Source organism: Parus major, chromosome 17, assembly GCF_001522545.3.
Source record: "Parus major isolate Abel chromosome 17, Parus_major1.1, whole genome shotgun sequence".
Taxonomy (NCBI): domain Eukaryota; kingdom Metazoa; phylum Chordata; class Aves; order Passeriformes; family Paridae; genus Parus; species Parus major.
In genome coordinates, this window is record NC_031785.1 from 82,732 (window position 1) to 100,550 (window position 17,819).

General features: G+C 38.5%; 2 protein-coding genes across 15 annotated transcripts in view; both read right to left on the reverse strand.

The window, feature by feature from the left end:
* LOC107211971 lies at positions 1–9,590 on the reverse strand. 4 transcript variants are annotated; one of them, XM_033518558.1, is made up of 3 exons: positions 8,955–9,590; positions 8,132–8,271; positions 1–2,875 (listed from the first exon to the last, which is right to left on the reverse strand). In XM_033518558.1, exons 1-3 carry the CDS (start codon positions 9,396–9,398, stop codon positions 1,786–1,788), a joined length of 1,674 nt encoding a protein of 557 aa, XP_033374449.1. In that variant the 5' UTR covers positions 9,399–9,590; the 3' UTR covers positions 1–1,785. The 4 variants fall into 4 exon arrangements, with proteins under 4 accessions (XP_033374449.1, XP_015500097.1, XP_018863970.1 ...); XM_015644611.2 differs by lacking the exon at positions 8,955–9,590 and adding an exon at positions 3,336–3,416 and having other exon boundaries at positions 1–3,153; positions 8,132–8,905; XM_019008425.2 differs by lacking the exon at positions 8,955–9,590 and having other exon boundaries at positions 1–3,153; positions 8,132–8,904.
* A 2,785-nt stretch (positions 9,591–12,375) lies between these two features.
* Positions 12,376–17,819, reverse strand: part of RALGPS1 (Ral GEF with PH domain and SH3 binding motif 1) — a 102,303-nt gene continuing 96,859 nt past the window's right edge. For 8 of the 11 annotated variants that reach the window (XM_015644594.3, XM_033518552.1, XM_033518550.1 and 5 more), the window contains 4 exons: positions 17,316–17,408; positions 17,036–17,141; positions 15,545–15,636; positions 12,376–15,143 (listed from right to left, as the gene is read on the reverse strand). In XM_015644594.3, the coding sequence (XP_015500080.1) occupies positions 15,114–15,143; positions 15,545–15,636; positions 17,036–17,141; positions 17,316–17,408 (321 nt within the window). In that variant the 3' untranslated portion in view covers positions 12,376–15,113. Of the gene's footprint in view, positions 15,144–15,544; positions 15,637–16,244; positions 16,385–17,035; positions 17,142–17,315; positions 17,409–17,819 lie in introns of those variants that run through there. The other 3 variants (XR_004499696.1, XR_004499697.1, XM_033518555.1) reach the window with 3 other exon arrangements.

A 17,819-nucleotide genomic window follows, 5' to 3' on the forward strand; every position in this document is an offset into this window, starting at 1 on the left:
CTTGATTAACTACTTTTATTAGTGACCTTAATCATGCAGTCCACAGAGAGATGGAGCACAAGATGGCTGAGAAACTGAGACCCAAGCTGGACCTTCCTGAAAGAATAGTGGGGAAAGGGAAGGTGGTGGGCATGGGATGGGGAGGCACTGCTTCTGTCTCCAGCTAGTAAGCTATGAAGAAAACAATGTCAGACTCATTTCAGCATCACGCAGCAAGACAATGGTCAGTGTTCTTACAACAAGAGAAATTCTCCACAGTGAAGTTAGTTTAAGACTGAAACAAGTTGCCCAGCCTTCCCAAAGTCCTGAGCACACCATGCTGTAAACAGGGCCATGGACTTTCAGATGCCCCTTTTAAACAACAGGTCTGAAATTCTAAATGGACTTGTTGGTACACAAGATTGTGTGATTGACAGAAGCAGGCATTTCAGATAGTAATATAGCTGCAAGTTTGTTGATATAGACTGGGAGATGCTGCAGTCACCGTGAAGCACAGTAAAAGTTCTTTTTGGACATCCGCTAATGATGCTAATCCACTGTGTGACAGAGCTCCTTAAGAGCACAGGTACGTGCCACTACCAAGTAGATAAAGGAATGAAAGCATGACATTAATGTAGAAATTTTAAAAAGCATACTTGCTCAGACATGCTCTTCTCTCTGTCAGACACCAGAGTGTCAGGCTATCGCTGCCTTCAGATGTGCCTTCAGTAGGAAGGTTCTAATTATATCACCACAACATATGCAATGCATGTAGTTCTGGGGGCTTATCAAACAGAAACTGATATTACGAAACTGAAAACAGAAGTGAGCAAATGGTTTTTATGGTTTGCTTTGTTTTCCATCCAACCCTTCAGCAAAAGTCACTACTTAGCAGTATTTCCAGATAGAGGTTGGAAAAAATGCAGCTTCTGTACCCTTAATGCCTATCAAGGAAACAATATAATTTAACTTACCCATCACATAAAGGACTAAAATCCAACTTGTGTCTAAATTTCATGAAACATTTTCCTATGAGGCTTCAAGGTGCCAGGAAAAAACCCAACAAACTATTAAGTTTCATTAAAGTTGTTTGGCCATCTATTTTTCCCTCCTCGAAATAGGTTCTTTGAAGTCCACAAAAGTATCATATTTAATATCAATCTGTATCCCTTGCCTCTATTAAAAGCTTTCCAACACAACTCAGCACTTAACGCTTTAGTAATTCATAACAGGTGCGATCACTCTTCTCAATGTTACATGTCTGCAAAGCCCAGTTGAACAAAACATTTTTTATCAGCAAAACTTCAACAGCTGTGTTTAGTGTTACAATCCATCACGTCTTTAACATACACTGTTTCCAAGAACATAAGGGGTAATTTTTTTACAACTGAAAGGAAGATTGTGCTCAATTATTTGTCTACCTTTTACTCAAATTGATGCATACAAATTTGGTACCCAGTGACATACAAACTGCAAGAATTAAGCAATGCTACCTTTAATCAAATTACTGTATTTGTGCTTTTTGTATATAGGTTGAAAACTGCCCTGCATTATTTGAATCAGTTGACAGATACTGATTTTTATTATTGTTTTAAGTGAAAACAAATTGTACATTTGCCAGAAGAAATACTGCAATCTGCATTGATCCATGATATCATTAAATGATTCATGGCTTTGCTATAGATTCCCTAAATAATTGCAGCAAAATATAAACTCCGTGGGGAAATCAATATGATATTTAAAGGATATCCTCTGTCTTCCCACAATATAGGTAGCGCTCCACTTTCACTCCTTATAACCAAGGTTTCACTTTTGAGCTCGCAGCATGGTTCGAGATAACACCTTGTTAACATTCATGATTAATGATGAGTTATATCTCCACAGTGTTGTATCCCTGATGAGAGATTCTCTGGGAAGGTTGCTTTGAAGGGCCTTCCGACAGTGATAAATGAGGGCAACATCCATGGGAACATTCGCACTGTTCCCATAAGAACGTAGGACAGAATGGACTGAAGTCTGAATCACCTTTCGTGGATCAACTATCATTTTCCTGGGATTGATTACATCTTTCCTGTCAGGCTCTCTGTATACATGCTGTAGTATGTTAACACCTGGCACAGTATTCCAAGATGAAATATTGAACATACGAGATGATATGGTTTCTGGGAAGATATGGTTCTCAAAGAGGAAAACACTAGTCCCTGGGTTTTGTTCCTGAAGACTGTTCATCATTGTTTTCCAGTTTGGGTGTTTAAGGGGAAGAATTATTTCATCAGCATCATTAAGGACCACAAACTTGCTCCTTTCCATGTTACGGTATATACAGTCATTCAGAGCTGTAATTTGTCCATAGTAGCCAATGTGTGTTCCATCTTCCATGAAGTGCCATTCAGAAGAAACCCTGAGGTGTGAGTTTATTGGCCAGGGAATTATCTCAACAGTTCCTTCTTCTATATAGAACTTCAAGACTTTCTCCATCAGATGGCTGCAGTTGTTCTTATAGATCACCACTTTCTGTACTCCAAGAATCTTGTACATTTCCATACTCTGTATAAACTGCAAGACATTGTTGTAGTTTCCAAACATGGCAGAAATGCACACAGTGAAGTCAACAGAAAAGGTCTCAGCCTTGCGGTTTTTAATTTCAAACCTTGGCAGCTGGTTGATATTTCCATGTGGAGACTGATGAATTGATACATGTGTTGGATCACAGTTTTCAGGTTCCAAACAAATTATATCTGCTGCACCATAAGGGAATCCAAATCTATCAGAATGAACATCAATTTTTGCTTTTGATACATATATCTTTCCATTGGGCTGACAGCAGAACCAGCAGTACAGTTGTTTTACATCTTCATGGTGAACAATCCCAATCAGACGAGTGACTTTGCTTTCTCTGTCATCAAAGTATGGGGATATAATAAAAGTTTTGTTATCTTTTAATGCTGTTATTGTGCTATTGGCAATTTTCCCTCTACATCTTCTGCCTTCTTGAATTACTTTTGGCTTATGGGAAAGTCCCTGTAACCTCAGATAAGAAACTGCAAGTATTGAAGTTAAAGTAATAATGCACACAGCAGCAGCAAAGTAAGTTTTTTTCCCAGCACACAACATTATGTATGTATCTAAATGTGCATGTAAATTTCTTTGTCCTTGCACTTTATGCTGCCGCATCTGCAGAAAAGAAAAGACATCGTATGACATGATAATACTGACCCATCATCATTGCCCAAGAATTTCACAATTCAAAGAATTGTGAAAGAATTTCACAAAAAAAGCTGGCAGCAAGTCTCTATCATGGTCCACTGACTTACTCAGAGACTGTGCTTTTATGAAAAATCAGTCACAGAACACACCTTTAATGATATGTAGGATACTGTATGTGACAGTCCTCTATTTGTCAGATGTGTGGAGCAGTTTCTGTACAGTGGAGGGTTCTGCAGAATAACATAAGAGATCTATATATAGCAATACAAGGAGTATTTTTTTTAATAATCTAAATTTTAGAATATCCAATTTAATAACTAGACAGTAATTCTTAAAGCAAAGCTTTTCTTTTTCTCCACCTACACAGTGTGTATGTAAATTACATTAAAAAAAAAAACAAACTCAACCAGACTTCTCACAGACAAGCTAGAGACATATAAATTAAAAGTATATAGAATTAATGAAGTTCATAATAAACATGCTATGTGGGGATTACGTACGATGGTCCAGATATAATCACTAATTTATGAGTTACCTAAATTGCAGACCACCACAGATGAGACCATACACACAGAGCAAAGTCAGTTCATACAATCCAGCAGAAGGCAGGTGAAATCTGTGCAGGTATAAAACTCAGTCTCAATTAGCCACTCTACCCTACGTAGCCATGTACATAGCAGGAGTTATAGGAAAGGTTATCTCATATTAATGCTTATGAGAGATCTGGGCCTCCTCACACTGCATTAATGCTGGCTCAGCTCCTGGCACGATTTGGGGGTTACGGCTTAAAACTCCTGCTGCTGCAGGAACAGGTAGGCAGTCCCAAGTGCCTGGATGACTGAAGTCTTCAGCAGCACTTGTGCCCCAAGTGTTAATGCCTGAGTGGGTGGAATTTATGGCACTCTGAAGCACTCATTTCTGCAAGTGGAACCTAGACGAAAATTTTCTCTACAAATTCATCTTCAGGTATTCAGGTATGATCCATAAACAGAAAAGTGACAGCAAGTCTCCTCAAATGCCTGGTTGTACCACAGAGATTCTTGGGGAAAAAGTGTCCCAGATTAATCAAATTCACATCAGAAAACTGGATCAGAAAACTGGATTGGTAGAAGAGAGTTTCCCCAACTGCCAGCAGGAAGCGTGAAGTAAAATGCCAGCATGGAATGAACTGATGTTATTGCACAAGATGACGAAAATGTTTCTAGCAGGCGAAAAATGCCTATGCCTTCAAAATAATGTACAATATTTTCACAATTGCTCTTTCATGAAAAAGTGAACTAGGGAGAACCACAGTCACAATACACCCCTGAGAATGTCCCATATGCCAAGGCTGATATGATTTACAATAGCCTTTGATAGCTCCCAATAACTTTTTTTTCAGACAAGAGTCATAGGGGCACCAAAAATCTCACTACATCACACTAGGCACAAAGCAGAAAAGGAGTAGCAGAAATCACTGACTCTTCTATCTCTGAATATGGAGAGTCCTCCGCATAAATCCTTAAAATCAAGAGCAGAACTTCAAATACATAGTAAGAGTCTGCTATTTCCATATGACTTCCTGCTGGAGATTTGTGACTGAAAACAACTCAATTTTAAGACTTTTTATGAAATGTTCTAAAGTACAGGTTTCCCCCAAGCATTCTTATTCCAAGGATGTTATATATTATAGCATTCTTAAAACATAGAGGAGGTCGCATTTAGCATTCTTACCCTTGGTTTCACCTATACATAAAATATTGTTCTGTCTTACAGAATAAATATTTTTTAATTAAAGAAACATGAAACAGTAAATAACAAACTAAATTTATTACCTGTTATTTCTTCTACTTTTGCTAGCAATAAATAACTAACAAGAAAAAAAACATATCTTTCAACTGTGTTTTGAACAGCAAACACTGGAAAGGAAAAGGTACCTTTTAAAGCAGATAGCCGAGTGAAGTTCTGTTCAGTCCTCCGTTCACTTTTAAGTTATTTTGCTAAAGTAATCTACTAATTGTTTATTTTAAACAGATAAAAACTTAAATACCTTTAAGGTAAATTGCAATAATTGTTCAATACAGAACAATACTGAGAGAAAAAAAACCTGGTACAATACCTAAGACCCTTCCTGGCACATTTTATTTCACACAGCTGCTGCTCTTTAATGTCAGTAACAGCAGCCACACCTACCAGAAAAACAAGTTCTTCTCTTGAGCAAAGCACACAGTTGTGTTGCAATAACTTAATTACAATTACAAGTATGTGAGTATGGAGTTGTTGAAGCAAATCAAACATTTTTCATCAATTTTTTTAAGGCTACTTAAATTTTCTTCTGAAAATTAATCTTGCATGTTGATACAAATCCAGTTCTCACACATACTTAAAAGGAATTAGAAAAATACACTATATATATACATATCTATATATCTATATATATATATATATGTATCTGTATTTCTTGGACAAACATTTTTATCATAACATGCTATAGGCCTAGTTAGAACATGTAGATACAGATTCTGATTAGGAACTGTGTAAGAGTGCTGAAACAACATCAAGTTCTAGAAGCCAAGAAAAAGCAAAATCAAGAGCTCAAAGACACATCAGAACACCGAATCTTAAAGAAATTAAATATGTAATTATTTGACAAATGAAATTCATGGTTTCCCCAATACAACCCATTAATTTTGCACTCCTGAAATAAACAGTATAAATATGTAGTCATAAAATACATGAAGTGTAATTAAGAACACTACATTTGTATTTCCTCACTACAGGGAGGGTAAAAGGGCAAGTTTTAACTTTAAAAGTATGTGTTCAGTATATTTAGATGAGTCTCTTTTATAGTAACAATATATTTCAATCTTGCATTTTTTAATTCCAATTAATATGCAACTAACCATGACACAAATTATGCACATTTGCTTTAACACTAAATTTAGCTAATGGTATCAATGGCTACTTTGCAGTATTCTCCTTAACTGTAAACAGGCTTTCTTCCTCCCCACCACCCTGATAGACTACAGTAATATCACCTCCTCGTCTTCATATTCATTACCTTTTCTTTCAACGAAACAGTTGAATGCAAGGTAAAACCATGTCATAAGAAACAATCTTCCTTCAGCAATCGTTTCTGTGCACTTGGCCCAGTTTCCATTACTCTCTAGTACAGGAGACTAGAAATGTCTGTACCTTATCCACTTGTATGTGGCAACTAACAAGCCCTCATTGTTGCAAATTTTCTTTCCTAATGCATGCTAGGATATTTTTTGGAGATGCAACATATTGCACAGATACATCTGAGCTTGTCATCAGCCAACAATTAATATATCTGCCCAATCAGCCAAGCAAGTGCAGTTACACAATGTGTTTTCTTCTGCAGCAGGGTCATAATAAAGAGCTCTTGACACAGTTAGAATCATGGAATGGCTTGGGTTGGATAGAGCTTTTAAATATCATCTGGTTCAAATCCCCTTGCTGTAGGTGAGACATCTCTCACTCAATTGAGCTGCTCAAATTAATCGTCTTTCTCCTTATTTCATTGGTCACAGTCCTAAAATTTACTCAAAACCTTGTATGGGACCAAGAATGGACCTACAAACTTTCATCTATCTAAATCTTCTTTTTTTCCTCATCCTAAACCAAGGAATCATGCTGAAGCCACATTGTACCACTACACTCACAACAGATTTATTAATCTCCCATTATAGGTTCTTCCAATAGCTTGTCTTTTTAGAATTTTGAAATGGAGGTTTTTTTTAATCACCTTCAAATTGGATGTTGTTTACACCTTTGCTGTCTAGCTTCTATTTTCAGATCTTCTTTTCCAACATGTTTAGAAAACCCCCCACAACTAGCACTGTTCTTACCAAAAGGTGGTATCAATTGCTAATTTAGTTCAAGAGTCATTCCTGAGTAATAATTAATCTCCCTCACATACTCTCTGCATTGTGGCCTTCCTTTGTAATTTATTTTGTTTGCACAGAGACAGCTGAAGGCTTTTTATGTTGCTCATTTCAGTATCTTGACAATGTCTACATTGCATTAAGATTTTCATAACTCTCATCTTATTACTTTTATCTCCCAGTCTAGGGTAAGGATAAAGAGCAACTGACAAGAGGTGAGTGCCGAGTTTCAGTTGCTAATATGTATTAGCTTCAGCAGTGTAAGAACAATAAACAACCTAATCCTTGCTTATCCAGGGTCTAACTCAAAACCACCCACTGAAAACACAGCCTTACAAAACTTACAATTTTTGAAAAAAGTTATTCTCTATCCTTCTGTTTATGATTTTTTGTCAAAAGCAAAACCACAGATCACTAGTGCCTAAATAAGAATTATAAATATTAACAATCATTTACCATCTTTATCTCAGTTGCCTGTTGCCAATCTCTTGATAGCTTCCTTTTTTCAGAAAGGTTCTTTGGATCTTACAAGAGAGGAAGGACACTAGTATCTCAAAGTCAGAAACACATTGTTTGAAGGATCAAACTGAAGGCAGTATTTTTCCACTAATAAAATACTACTCTAAAAAATTCAAACTGTCTGTTTCTATTCTAAATACAAAGACACTAAGCTAGAACAATATATAGTGTTGTCATACAACACTATATACAGTCAGTATACAGTTGTTTTACTTATTTTGTGCCATTAGAACTGACAAACCCCACACTCCCCTCTATACACTCAGAAATGTCTCTATTAACAATGTGCTGTACATCCCTAAGACAAACTCCTCCTATTGCAAACACTTAAACTTCGTGTCTTTTGAAAAATCAAACAGATCGGGCAAAATAAAAACTGTGTGACATTTAAAAGACTGTTATTTCAACTTTTTTTCTTTCACACTGTACTTTTTTAGCTGGGACTGAGTTAATTTTCTTCCTAGCAGGGTGTTGTGTTTTGTGACCAAAGCAAGTGCTTCAAACACACCAATGTTTAGCTATCACTGAACAGTACTTACGCAGAGTCAAGGCCATCTCTTGTTTCTCCTGTGGCTCCCATCCCAGGAGTTGCATGGCACAAGAAGTTTGCATGGAACACAGCTGGGACTGCTGAACCAAACCACCCAACATCATAGGATGCCATGGTCAGCCATCTAAGCTGGGGGAAGGAGGAGAGGGGGAAACACGTAACTTGACAGCATATGGCTTCCCAAATCACTGCTAAACCTGATGAAGTCCTGATTCCCTGGAAATGGCTAGAAACGTGCTGGCTAAAGGGACATGATGAATAGATTACACATTCTGTTTTCTATGCAGCTTTGCTTTACCTTTTAAAGTGTCTTTATCTCAGGCAAAGCCCAGAGGAAAACCCATGCTTGCCTGTCTGGTTCTATCCCCATCCCCACTGGAAGAGCATGGGTGAGGGCTGAGCTGCCCTCCAGGATTAACCCATAACACACAGTGGAACTATGCTTTGGAGAGCTTTTGCATTCTTCAAATCTAAACTCCACCCGTAGTAGGTATTCAGACAGAGATTCAGAAAAACGTGGCTTTGATAATTAATATATACCTTTAACTTACCGTTAGGTGGTTAACCCCACTACTTAAAAATAATGCTACAGCTGATCACCATACTCCTATTTCTTGTGTGGAAATGAAATCCCGAATCTGTCGCGCTTCTCCTGTAAGCGCTGCCAGTTACAGGTTCCCGAGCAGGTGCCGCTGCCTGACCTCCACTACGGTCCCCGCTTACCACCCTTGCACACAGCCGGCAGCGCCCCCCGTCCCGCGGCACCCGCCCTTCCCCGCCGCCAAAGCTGTGCGAAGCTGAGCCGGCGCTACCGGAATCCTCGCGCCTCGTAGCTGGCTCTGTCTGCGGTACCGACAGCAGCAAACGCAACACGCCCCTGCGGCCCGGGGCCGGCGGGAGCGCCCGGTACCCTCACGTCCCGCCCGGGCAGGCGGCGGCGGCTTTGGCCGCAGAGACGCCGCGGAGCCCTGCCCCGGCTGCAGTACCTCAGGAAGAGCCCCCGCCCGGCGCGGTCCGGGTGGAGCCCTTGGCGCTCGGGGCGGCTGCTCGTAGCTTCGAGCCGTGGCGGTGCCTCGGCTGTGCACGCCATCGGCCCCGGCTGTCGGCGACCGGCCCCGAGGGTCTCGTCCGGAGAGCGACGGGGTGTCGGTCGCGGACGAAGGGAAGCCCGGGCGGGCCGCAGCCTTCCAGCCGCCCCTCTGGCCTCTCCCGCCTCTTTTCCAGGTTCCCCGGGGCATCGGCCGGGGACACCCCATCTAAGACCGCGAATGGACGCTAACGCGTCCGTGCCGGCCGAGCCTTTTGGGAAGCAGGGTCTGCCCATCCCGCCGCAGATCCGGACGCCAGCGGCTCTAGAGCGCTGATAACCCGGGTTTCACATGCTGTGCTCCGGGGGAACGCTCCCACACAGCCTGGAAATGATCGGCAGAGACGGCACAAGTTGAAAAGAAGGACCTCAGCAGTGGTACACTGTTCTCGAAGAGGTCTCCGGATTCGACCCTGACTGTCAAATTAACTTGTGTAACAAGGAGAAACACAAGCTCTAGCCATTATATTTTCAAAATGCAAGTCAATTAAAACAAGAAAGTACAGGGAAATTGATAATTAACGATAAAAATCCAGCAGTTAACCGGAGTCCTGTCTGCTTTTAGAGACAGAGTGATAGCTGAATCATTTCTACAATAAAATACAAGGTTGGCATTCGTAGGAGTCCTGTGGTGGGATTTTCTTTTCTAGTGCCAAAGGCCCTAAGTTACAGACCTTTGTTTCTACTATAGAGATCTCAGACACAGAGTGTCTTTATTTTCTAGTTTTGTATTATTACAAAAAATGGAAACCATTTACTACAACTATCTTCCAGTGTTTCCAAGTGTTCCTGTGTGTTCCTTTGCATTCACAAATTACATTTTGTATTTTATTAAGACAGTAGTATCATTAACAAATTGTATGTAAAATAATTTAGCTAGATAGTTGTTTGCAGTTTTTATTCTGCAGAATTTGATGGACTTTTCTCTATATCTATGCTAGAACAAATCTGTTTTCTGGCCTTCCTTGTTTGCTTTATGTTCAGTTACAACATGCTTGCAAACCCAAAACATGGATCATCTGAAGCAAGTAATCATTTGCAACACCAAATAATTCTCCCACCACAGTCTATTCTTCCTAAAACTTGATTTCTGGCAGAAAGAATATGGCTACAGACAAAGTCTGTCAAAGAAATACAAAGGATACATCATCCAGTTCATGACCATGGGCACTTCTTATGGACCACTGTATTTTAGCTGATGCAAAATGGGTGTTTCCATCCTTTGTGATACAATTATCTGAGACGCCCTTACATCTGGGGTCTACTGCGACCTGTACACGTTGACTTTTTTTTCTTTAAACACTCTCCAAGATATATTTTCTGAATTTGACTGACAGATCTTCAGAGTAATGGATCACAATTAACCATTAATTATTCCCAAAGAAAAACTGTGTGTTAGTGCCCTCCCTTGCACACCTAGCACTGCCTTGCAACCAGAGTAGGAACAAAGTTACTTAATATTTCATTTAGTTTTTTCTCTCCCAAGTTACAAGACAAGATGCTTGGACATAATGAGCATTTAATGAGCTCTTCAGTACTTTGGGTATTGTATGACAAAAACACGTTACCTTATAATGAAATACAGCAATGCAGAAGATAGTCCTCTCTCCCCCCTGCAATTTGATTCCATAACAGTGTCAACCTGGGATATTGTGACTGTTAATTTTCCTTCCTAACATGCTCAATTTATTTTCTATCTTGCTACCTATGGAAAGGAGAAGAATTCTAGTCAATTTTCCCATTTTAACTGATGCTATTAGTGAAAATAACCATTTGATAGATACGAGAGACACTTAAAGATGCTTTCTTTATAAAATATTTACAGTGAAACACTGGACATGACCCTGAGGGAAAATTGTGTAGATCTGACTTACTTCCAAGACTGCTAAGTAATAAGAAAGTATTTAAACACTCTTCCTGTTTCTTGGAAATAACAGGAAAAGGAGTCAACTTCAGGAAAAGGATATATGCTTTCCTGTTTATGCAGAAGTAACTTTTTTATATTAGCTTGCTTTGCTATCATCTTCACATCATTTTTCTCTCAGACAACTGCTCATGAAATGATGTTTCTGCAGAAATTAAAGGACCTTCATTGCCAGTGATAATCTGGACTTTACTTCCTTTGCATAGCAAATAAAATCATAGAATGGTTTAGTTGGATCATATAGTCCACCTCCCCTGCCATAAGCAGGGGCATCTTCAACCAGGTTGCTCAGAGGCCTGTCCTATCTGACCTTGAACACTTCCAGGGATGGGGCATCCACCATGGCTCCGGCCAACCCAGTGTTTCATTACCCTTACTGCAAAAAATTTCTTCCATATATCTAGTCTGAATCCACCTTCTTTTAATTTTAAACTATTGTCCCTTCCCCTGTCACTGCAGGCCCTACTAAAAAATCTGTCCCCATCTTTCTTTTAAGTCCCCTTCAAGTACTGAAAGGTGGCAATAACGCCTCATTGGCACATTTTCTTCTCCAGGGGAAACAATTCCGTCTGTTTCAGCCTTTCTTCATAGCTGAGGTGCTTCAGCTGATTTTTTTTGTGGCCCTTCTCTGGACCCACTGCAACAGGTTCACGTCTCTCCTATACCAAGGACTTGAGACCTGGATGAAGCACTCCACATGAGGTCTCACAAGAGCTGAGTGGAAGGGCAGAATCACCTCTGCCACCTGCTGCCCTTTTGATGCAGCCCAGGACATGGCTGGCCTCTGAGCTGCCTGCACACATGGCCAGGACATGTCCAGCCTCTCATATACCAGCACCCCCAAGTCCTTCTCAGCAGAGTTGCTCTTATCTGTTCATTAGAATTATGTCAGCCCCATCAAGCTTGTCCTCGCCCAGTCTTCAGGTGTGGGAACTGCACCACTCAGTATGGTGTCATCTGCAAACCTGCTGAGCTAAATTTTAAGGGCAAAGAAATGTAAACTTTGCTCTACTTCTTTGGAATTTCCACATCTCACTAGAAAAAGCTGCAGATTTGGAGGCTTTTTCAATTTTATCCTAGAAATGTTGATTCTGTTGTATTTATACTACTAAATGGCTAGACAGTATGCTCTATAAAGTCTGTTCAATTATATTACCATTCATTCACAAATGAAATATGCATGCTGCCTTTGAGCTTAAACATTCCTTCTGTATCTCTACTATTCTTTTTCAGAATATTTTATTGTCAACAGCATACATACCACCCTGCACATTTTTAAACTTACAACCAAATGCTATTACTGCTGTAGTAAACAAACTGTTTTTACATTAAAGTATTTAATTAGCAAAACAATCATTATTATCAATGTAACAAACTGAAAAATGCAGCAACTTGATACAAGACTGAGGTAACAAAATACTTTGCCAAAATCCTAGATTCCAATGCCAGACTTCTTACAGGTGAGACAGTTCACAAGAATTATAGAAAGAATCCTTTACACAAATGGCATGCAGTGGACTGCTGGAAAACACAGCCAAAAATAGTGCAACAGTTTCCACACAAAACAAACCAAAATGTTGAAACTGATTAACATTATAATGTGACAAGTCAGTCTCAGTTTGAAAACTAGTTTCTTTGCCTCATTTTAGTGCTATTTGGAAAAACATGCATTTTGGCACTGAATTACATCAAGATTGCACATTTAATAAACTAATAATATTACCTACAGTTATTGCATTGCCACAATTCTGAAAATAGTTAATATGACATGATGTTTACTTTTACATAACTATTGAAGTTGTTTTCTTTGATGGAGGAAAACTTGTATGGATTGTGATATTTTGTGTGAAAATGCTATAATAATCAATAGTGATAGGCAACATACTGTATTTCAATAGTAGCTTTCAGTTAACCATAGAAGTACTAGAATGACATCATAACACCTCTAATCAGCAGCTACAAACTCTTTAATACTTAAAGACTAATTTTAAATTCTTTTAAGATGTTTTACTAGTATTCTTTCACTGCCATCAATCTGAATTTCTCAGTACTGTGAAGCAATTTCACAATTGTGCTATACTGAAAAGATCTTTAATCTCATTGATGACTAACCACAAAAATCCACAGGTCTAGATATTTCGGACTAGATCATAGTCTGACAGTCTGAAGCCATTTAGTGGTGACAGGATGTTAACACATTCAAAAGCTTCTACACCATCTCTAATGGTGTTAGATGCTCTGCCCTTGCACATAACCATGTTTTTCCTAGTTCAAAGTTGTCTTAAATTAGCAAAAAATAAAAACTATACAAATATACATTTTGCATTACCACTCTTTTCACACAGTTCCTCAGTTATCAAATAAACTTTGTCAACTTTACGTAGACTTTCCCATGTTCCAGGATCTAAATGCAGTTGTCATCAGGAACTGGTTTTCTTGAAAAGCTGGTATGTATTATGCTTTCAGGATTGTAACATGAGCTCTTAAAAGAACAAAAAATTTACTTTTGACCTACATTTAACAACACAGGTATTTTTTTCTCCTTATTGTTAGAGAAGTTTCAAAATAAAAATGTAGAAAATCATGGAAATCCACAGAATACATACCGCTAATGCTAGCTTGTTCTAGTAGAGGTTCTGCTCACTTAAACTAACTTCTACCGTGTTCCTGGTTTGTAAGCTAGAGGTTCACTTGTTAATTTCTCCTCTATGCAATCTTAGGAAAGTCAGAAGAGGTTTTCTGGTGATTGATGAAGTCTGAATAATGATGCTATATGGCAAAAGAGGTTCAAACAGAAAAAGTGACGAATTTAACATATGAACAGAAAAAGATTCTGACTGTAGGAGTGCCAGGGCACAGCAGGAATACAACATAGAGAGTTCCTTCAGAGGGGAAGGCCCAGAAATACTTCTTTTGTTTGTTCATTTGTTTTCTGGATATTGATGTGGAGACTTCTTTGTACTTGCTCCACTGTTAGATAGTCTTTCACTGCCACCATGATTTTATAATAGCAGTACCATCTACCAGTACTTATGTCCTGAAGTTGCAACATATACTGGAATTGAGTGGAGCCAAGTCATCCACAGAAGGACAGAACAGAAACAACGATATGGAGCCAGGACCATGTGATATATAACACCTGATTACCTGCTTCCTTGTACTGAGGGATTTGAAATGAACGATGTTCAGACTGAACTGAAACACCAAATTTATAAGCAACTATGCCAGTGGTAAAAGAATGAAAGACAAATTTCAGCACAACATAAATTTAAACAGCCTTAAATCCATTACCAGGGTACTCCTGAGCAAAATAACTGAATGAAAAAAAAATACCAACTGTCCTATGCCAAAATACATTTTTTCCAAATAGCTCAAATATGAACAGCAGAATTGTCCAGAGATTTGATAGAAAATTTGAGGCAGCCACATTGCTAAGCAACTCAGTGCACCTACATTATAAAAATGTTGTTCCACAATTTTCTATTCTAACTGACACTTTGCAGCAAGTTAACACTGTCAATCATTCTGTGCATTAGAAAGAATTGAAACCCAACATGGGCCAAATATTCTTCAGTCACACAAAGCAGCTTAACAATAAAAAGAACCATTTAAAAAAGAATAGGCAGAAGATATGATGCTCAGTTTGTGGTCAAATATCAGTTCATGCAGTCTCTGACCACAAATAGGTGAGTGTTCTAGAATCCTGCAGGAGTCAGGATTAATCTTCTGTCCATCTAACTTGCCTGCTTTCATTCAGTGCATGAGACTTTATCTGGTCCTAGGGACAACATTCACTTTCTGCTTTTAAAAGCTGTGTCAGAATAACTTTCAAGTTACATAGGAAAGTGCTGAAATATCTGTGGCTGGCTCATATCAGGAAAACCATTCTCTTCCTCCTTAGAGAATAATAACCTGTTTCATCAGTTTGGCACTTGAAGTCACACCAGGTAGGAGAGGAAATTACTCGAATGACATTAGATTAGCAGGTACCTGGAAGAGATTGCAAATTACTCATAGAATTATTACATTTGGGAAAGATAGCTAAGATCATTGAGTCCCTCCTAGTATGGTTGATTTCATTTTCCATAAGACAGTCCCTTCTAAAGAAGAGATGAAGTTATCTTGCTTGAAGCAACTGAGATTAGAGGTTACATGCTCTTAAGGCAACCAAATCAATAGCCACACTGGAATAAAACCTGATTTGATGGGAATTCTCGAATTTTAAATAATCTTTCTTTCTCTTATTGAAAAATGGGTCAGTGTACAGAATGAAGAATTATGTCTTTCCCCACAGGAATGTGTATGCACACAGATTGAAAAAGGTACATTTTCTAGTAAGGATTTTCTGGAAAATAGGAAAAAGTGTGTAGAAATATTTTTCACAATCTTACCTGAGGCTTGTTGCTTTTGCACGCATCATCCAAATGTTTATGCCATAATATTGCATGAAACCTTGAACCAGTCTGAAACTTGTAAACATTGCCTATAAAAATAAGAAAATGAACGACTCTGAATTTGCAGACAGAAATACAGTCTCAAAGGATTTTGATTTCTGTGTAGAAGCCAAAGTCCTGAAGTAAACTCTTAAATTAATTTGCACCTCAAATGCTCAAACATAATGCTGCTAGTGTAACAGAGCCCATGTGACGCATGTTGCCCAGCAATTCTTGGGTGAAACAAGTATGAGAACATATGTAGCCTCATAGGCAGGAAGGCCAAATTACAGCCACAGAAAATACCATATAGGTCGGTGTGGGGCAAGAAAACAAAGAACACTTACTAATAAGAGAACAAAGACCATTTGGTTACAAAGTACAAGGACTATTCATCAAGGCAGGAGAGATGTAACAAAGTTTCTAAACCATAACAGGCATCAGAACCTCAGTAGTTTGCAGAAAAGAATTGTTATATAAGCACTTGATTTAAAGAAAAAAGGCTGATGTGAATATTAGGAATGTGATCCCTTATATTATTGGTTAGCAGACGCATGAACAGTTAGACTATTGGCTATCCAGGCACGTGATACTCTAATCTGATAGTGAAAATATTATAAAAGCTATATACACTTTTAATAAATGTTTCTGGTTATACCACAACTGGAGACTGTGCATCATTCATACGCCGCAGGTCAGATCTAATTTAATCCTGGCTTTCTTCTCATCAAGGCTTCTGATAAAGTTTTTCATATTTGTAAACTTAGTTTTCTTCAATGTCCTACTGCAAATTGTTTCCTGCAATCAAATATTTTGTGCATTTTAGTTAACACCCAGATGATGCACTTCACACAGTATATGGGACTCCATATCCAGCACCAAAGCTGAAAACATGGAAACTGAAGAAAGCGTCAAGAACCTGTAAGTAACCACTCAAAGAGCAAAATAACTTCAGGAGTTTTCTTATTTTTTGAAGTTTTTGAAGTTTAATCAAGGGAAAAGAGTTATGGCATTGCAAAATTAATTATTATTAATTATTAAAAAGTAATAATTGCTTAGCAGACTTTGGTAAATGGTTTGATATTTTAATTGGCCTCAGTGTAAGTCAAGATTGGACACTGACTGATTATAAGGAAGCTATTCAGAGACTTGGAGAACAATGTCTGGAGACACATGGACGTGCTGCAATCTCATATTGGCTGAGGAATTTCTGCAAAACTTACAGTAACTGTCAAAAGAAAGGAATCTCCCAGTAGGCATCAAAGAAGCACCAAAGCATATTGTAGAAATACATTCCATTTAATTTGTACCGTCCCTTGAAAATTCTGTATTGAAGATCTCCCTCTTATGAGTGCCACTGCAAGTTCTGTTATCTACAAGCTCATTAATAGATATTAATCTACTTCCAGTTACAGAAACGTAATGCAGACATTGTCTTTCAATACAAACCTTTGTCAGGATTATTTAGCTGGAAAATATCAGGATGCTCTGGGTCATCAGGCAGTGCCACCATCCAGCCCACAATGGAGACTTTTTTCCCAGGTGTAGATTTATACTGGAAAAGACACACAAGTCAGTGATAGCTGAGACTGTAGCAGAGAATAACTTTTTACTGTAGAAGTTGTGCAGAAATATGGCTTACCCTGAAACAGAAAGTACAGTTTGGATGCCTTTCCAGATATACTTATGAGTATTCAATATTTGGTTTTAAAATAAATTTAAAGCTTACATGTTTTCTTTCAGTGCCTCTTAAAGCTTTTGCTCCAAAGTACAAAAGAGTTGATCCTGAAAGCATGACCCAGTATCTAGTCCACGAGGAGAGCTGAATGGAAAAGGAAAAAAAAAAATTTCTGCATATCTCTGACATTTCAAAAATCTATTCACAGGCAAGTCCAAGTGCTACCAAAGTTAATTTCAGAAACAAGGAATGAAGATAAAGAGTGTCTCCTTGTGTAAATCAGCCTAGCTACCTAAATCTTGATGGCTGCCTGAGAATACAGTCCTTCTTAGTTGGGTATCTCATAAAAGTATCAGTACTGATTGTTTAGAGAATAGTGTTCTGCCTTCTGCTGTACAGATCTTAGACTCTTGATGAAAAAAAAAAAAAAGAAATTACTGAGTTGACAACTGTGCAATTCTTCACACCTTCTAGTTCTGAACTGAACTGGGTTGCATGTGAAATACATCAATCAACTCTACATAAAACAAATAAATTATCAAATGCATGGACTAG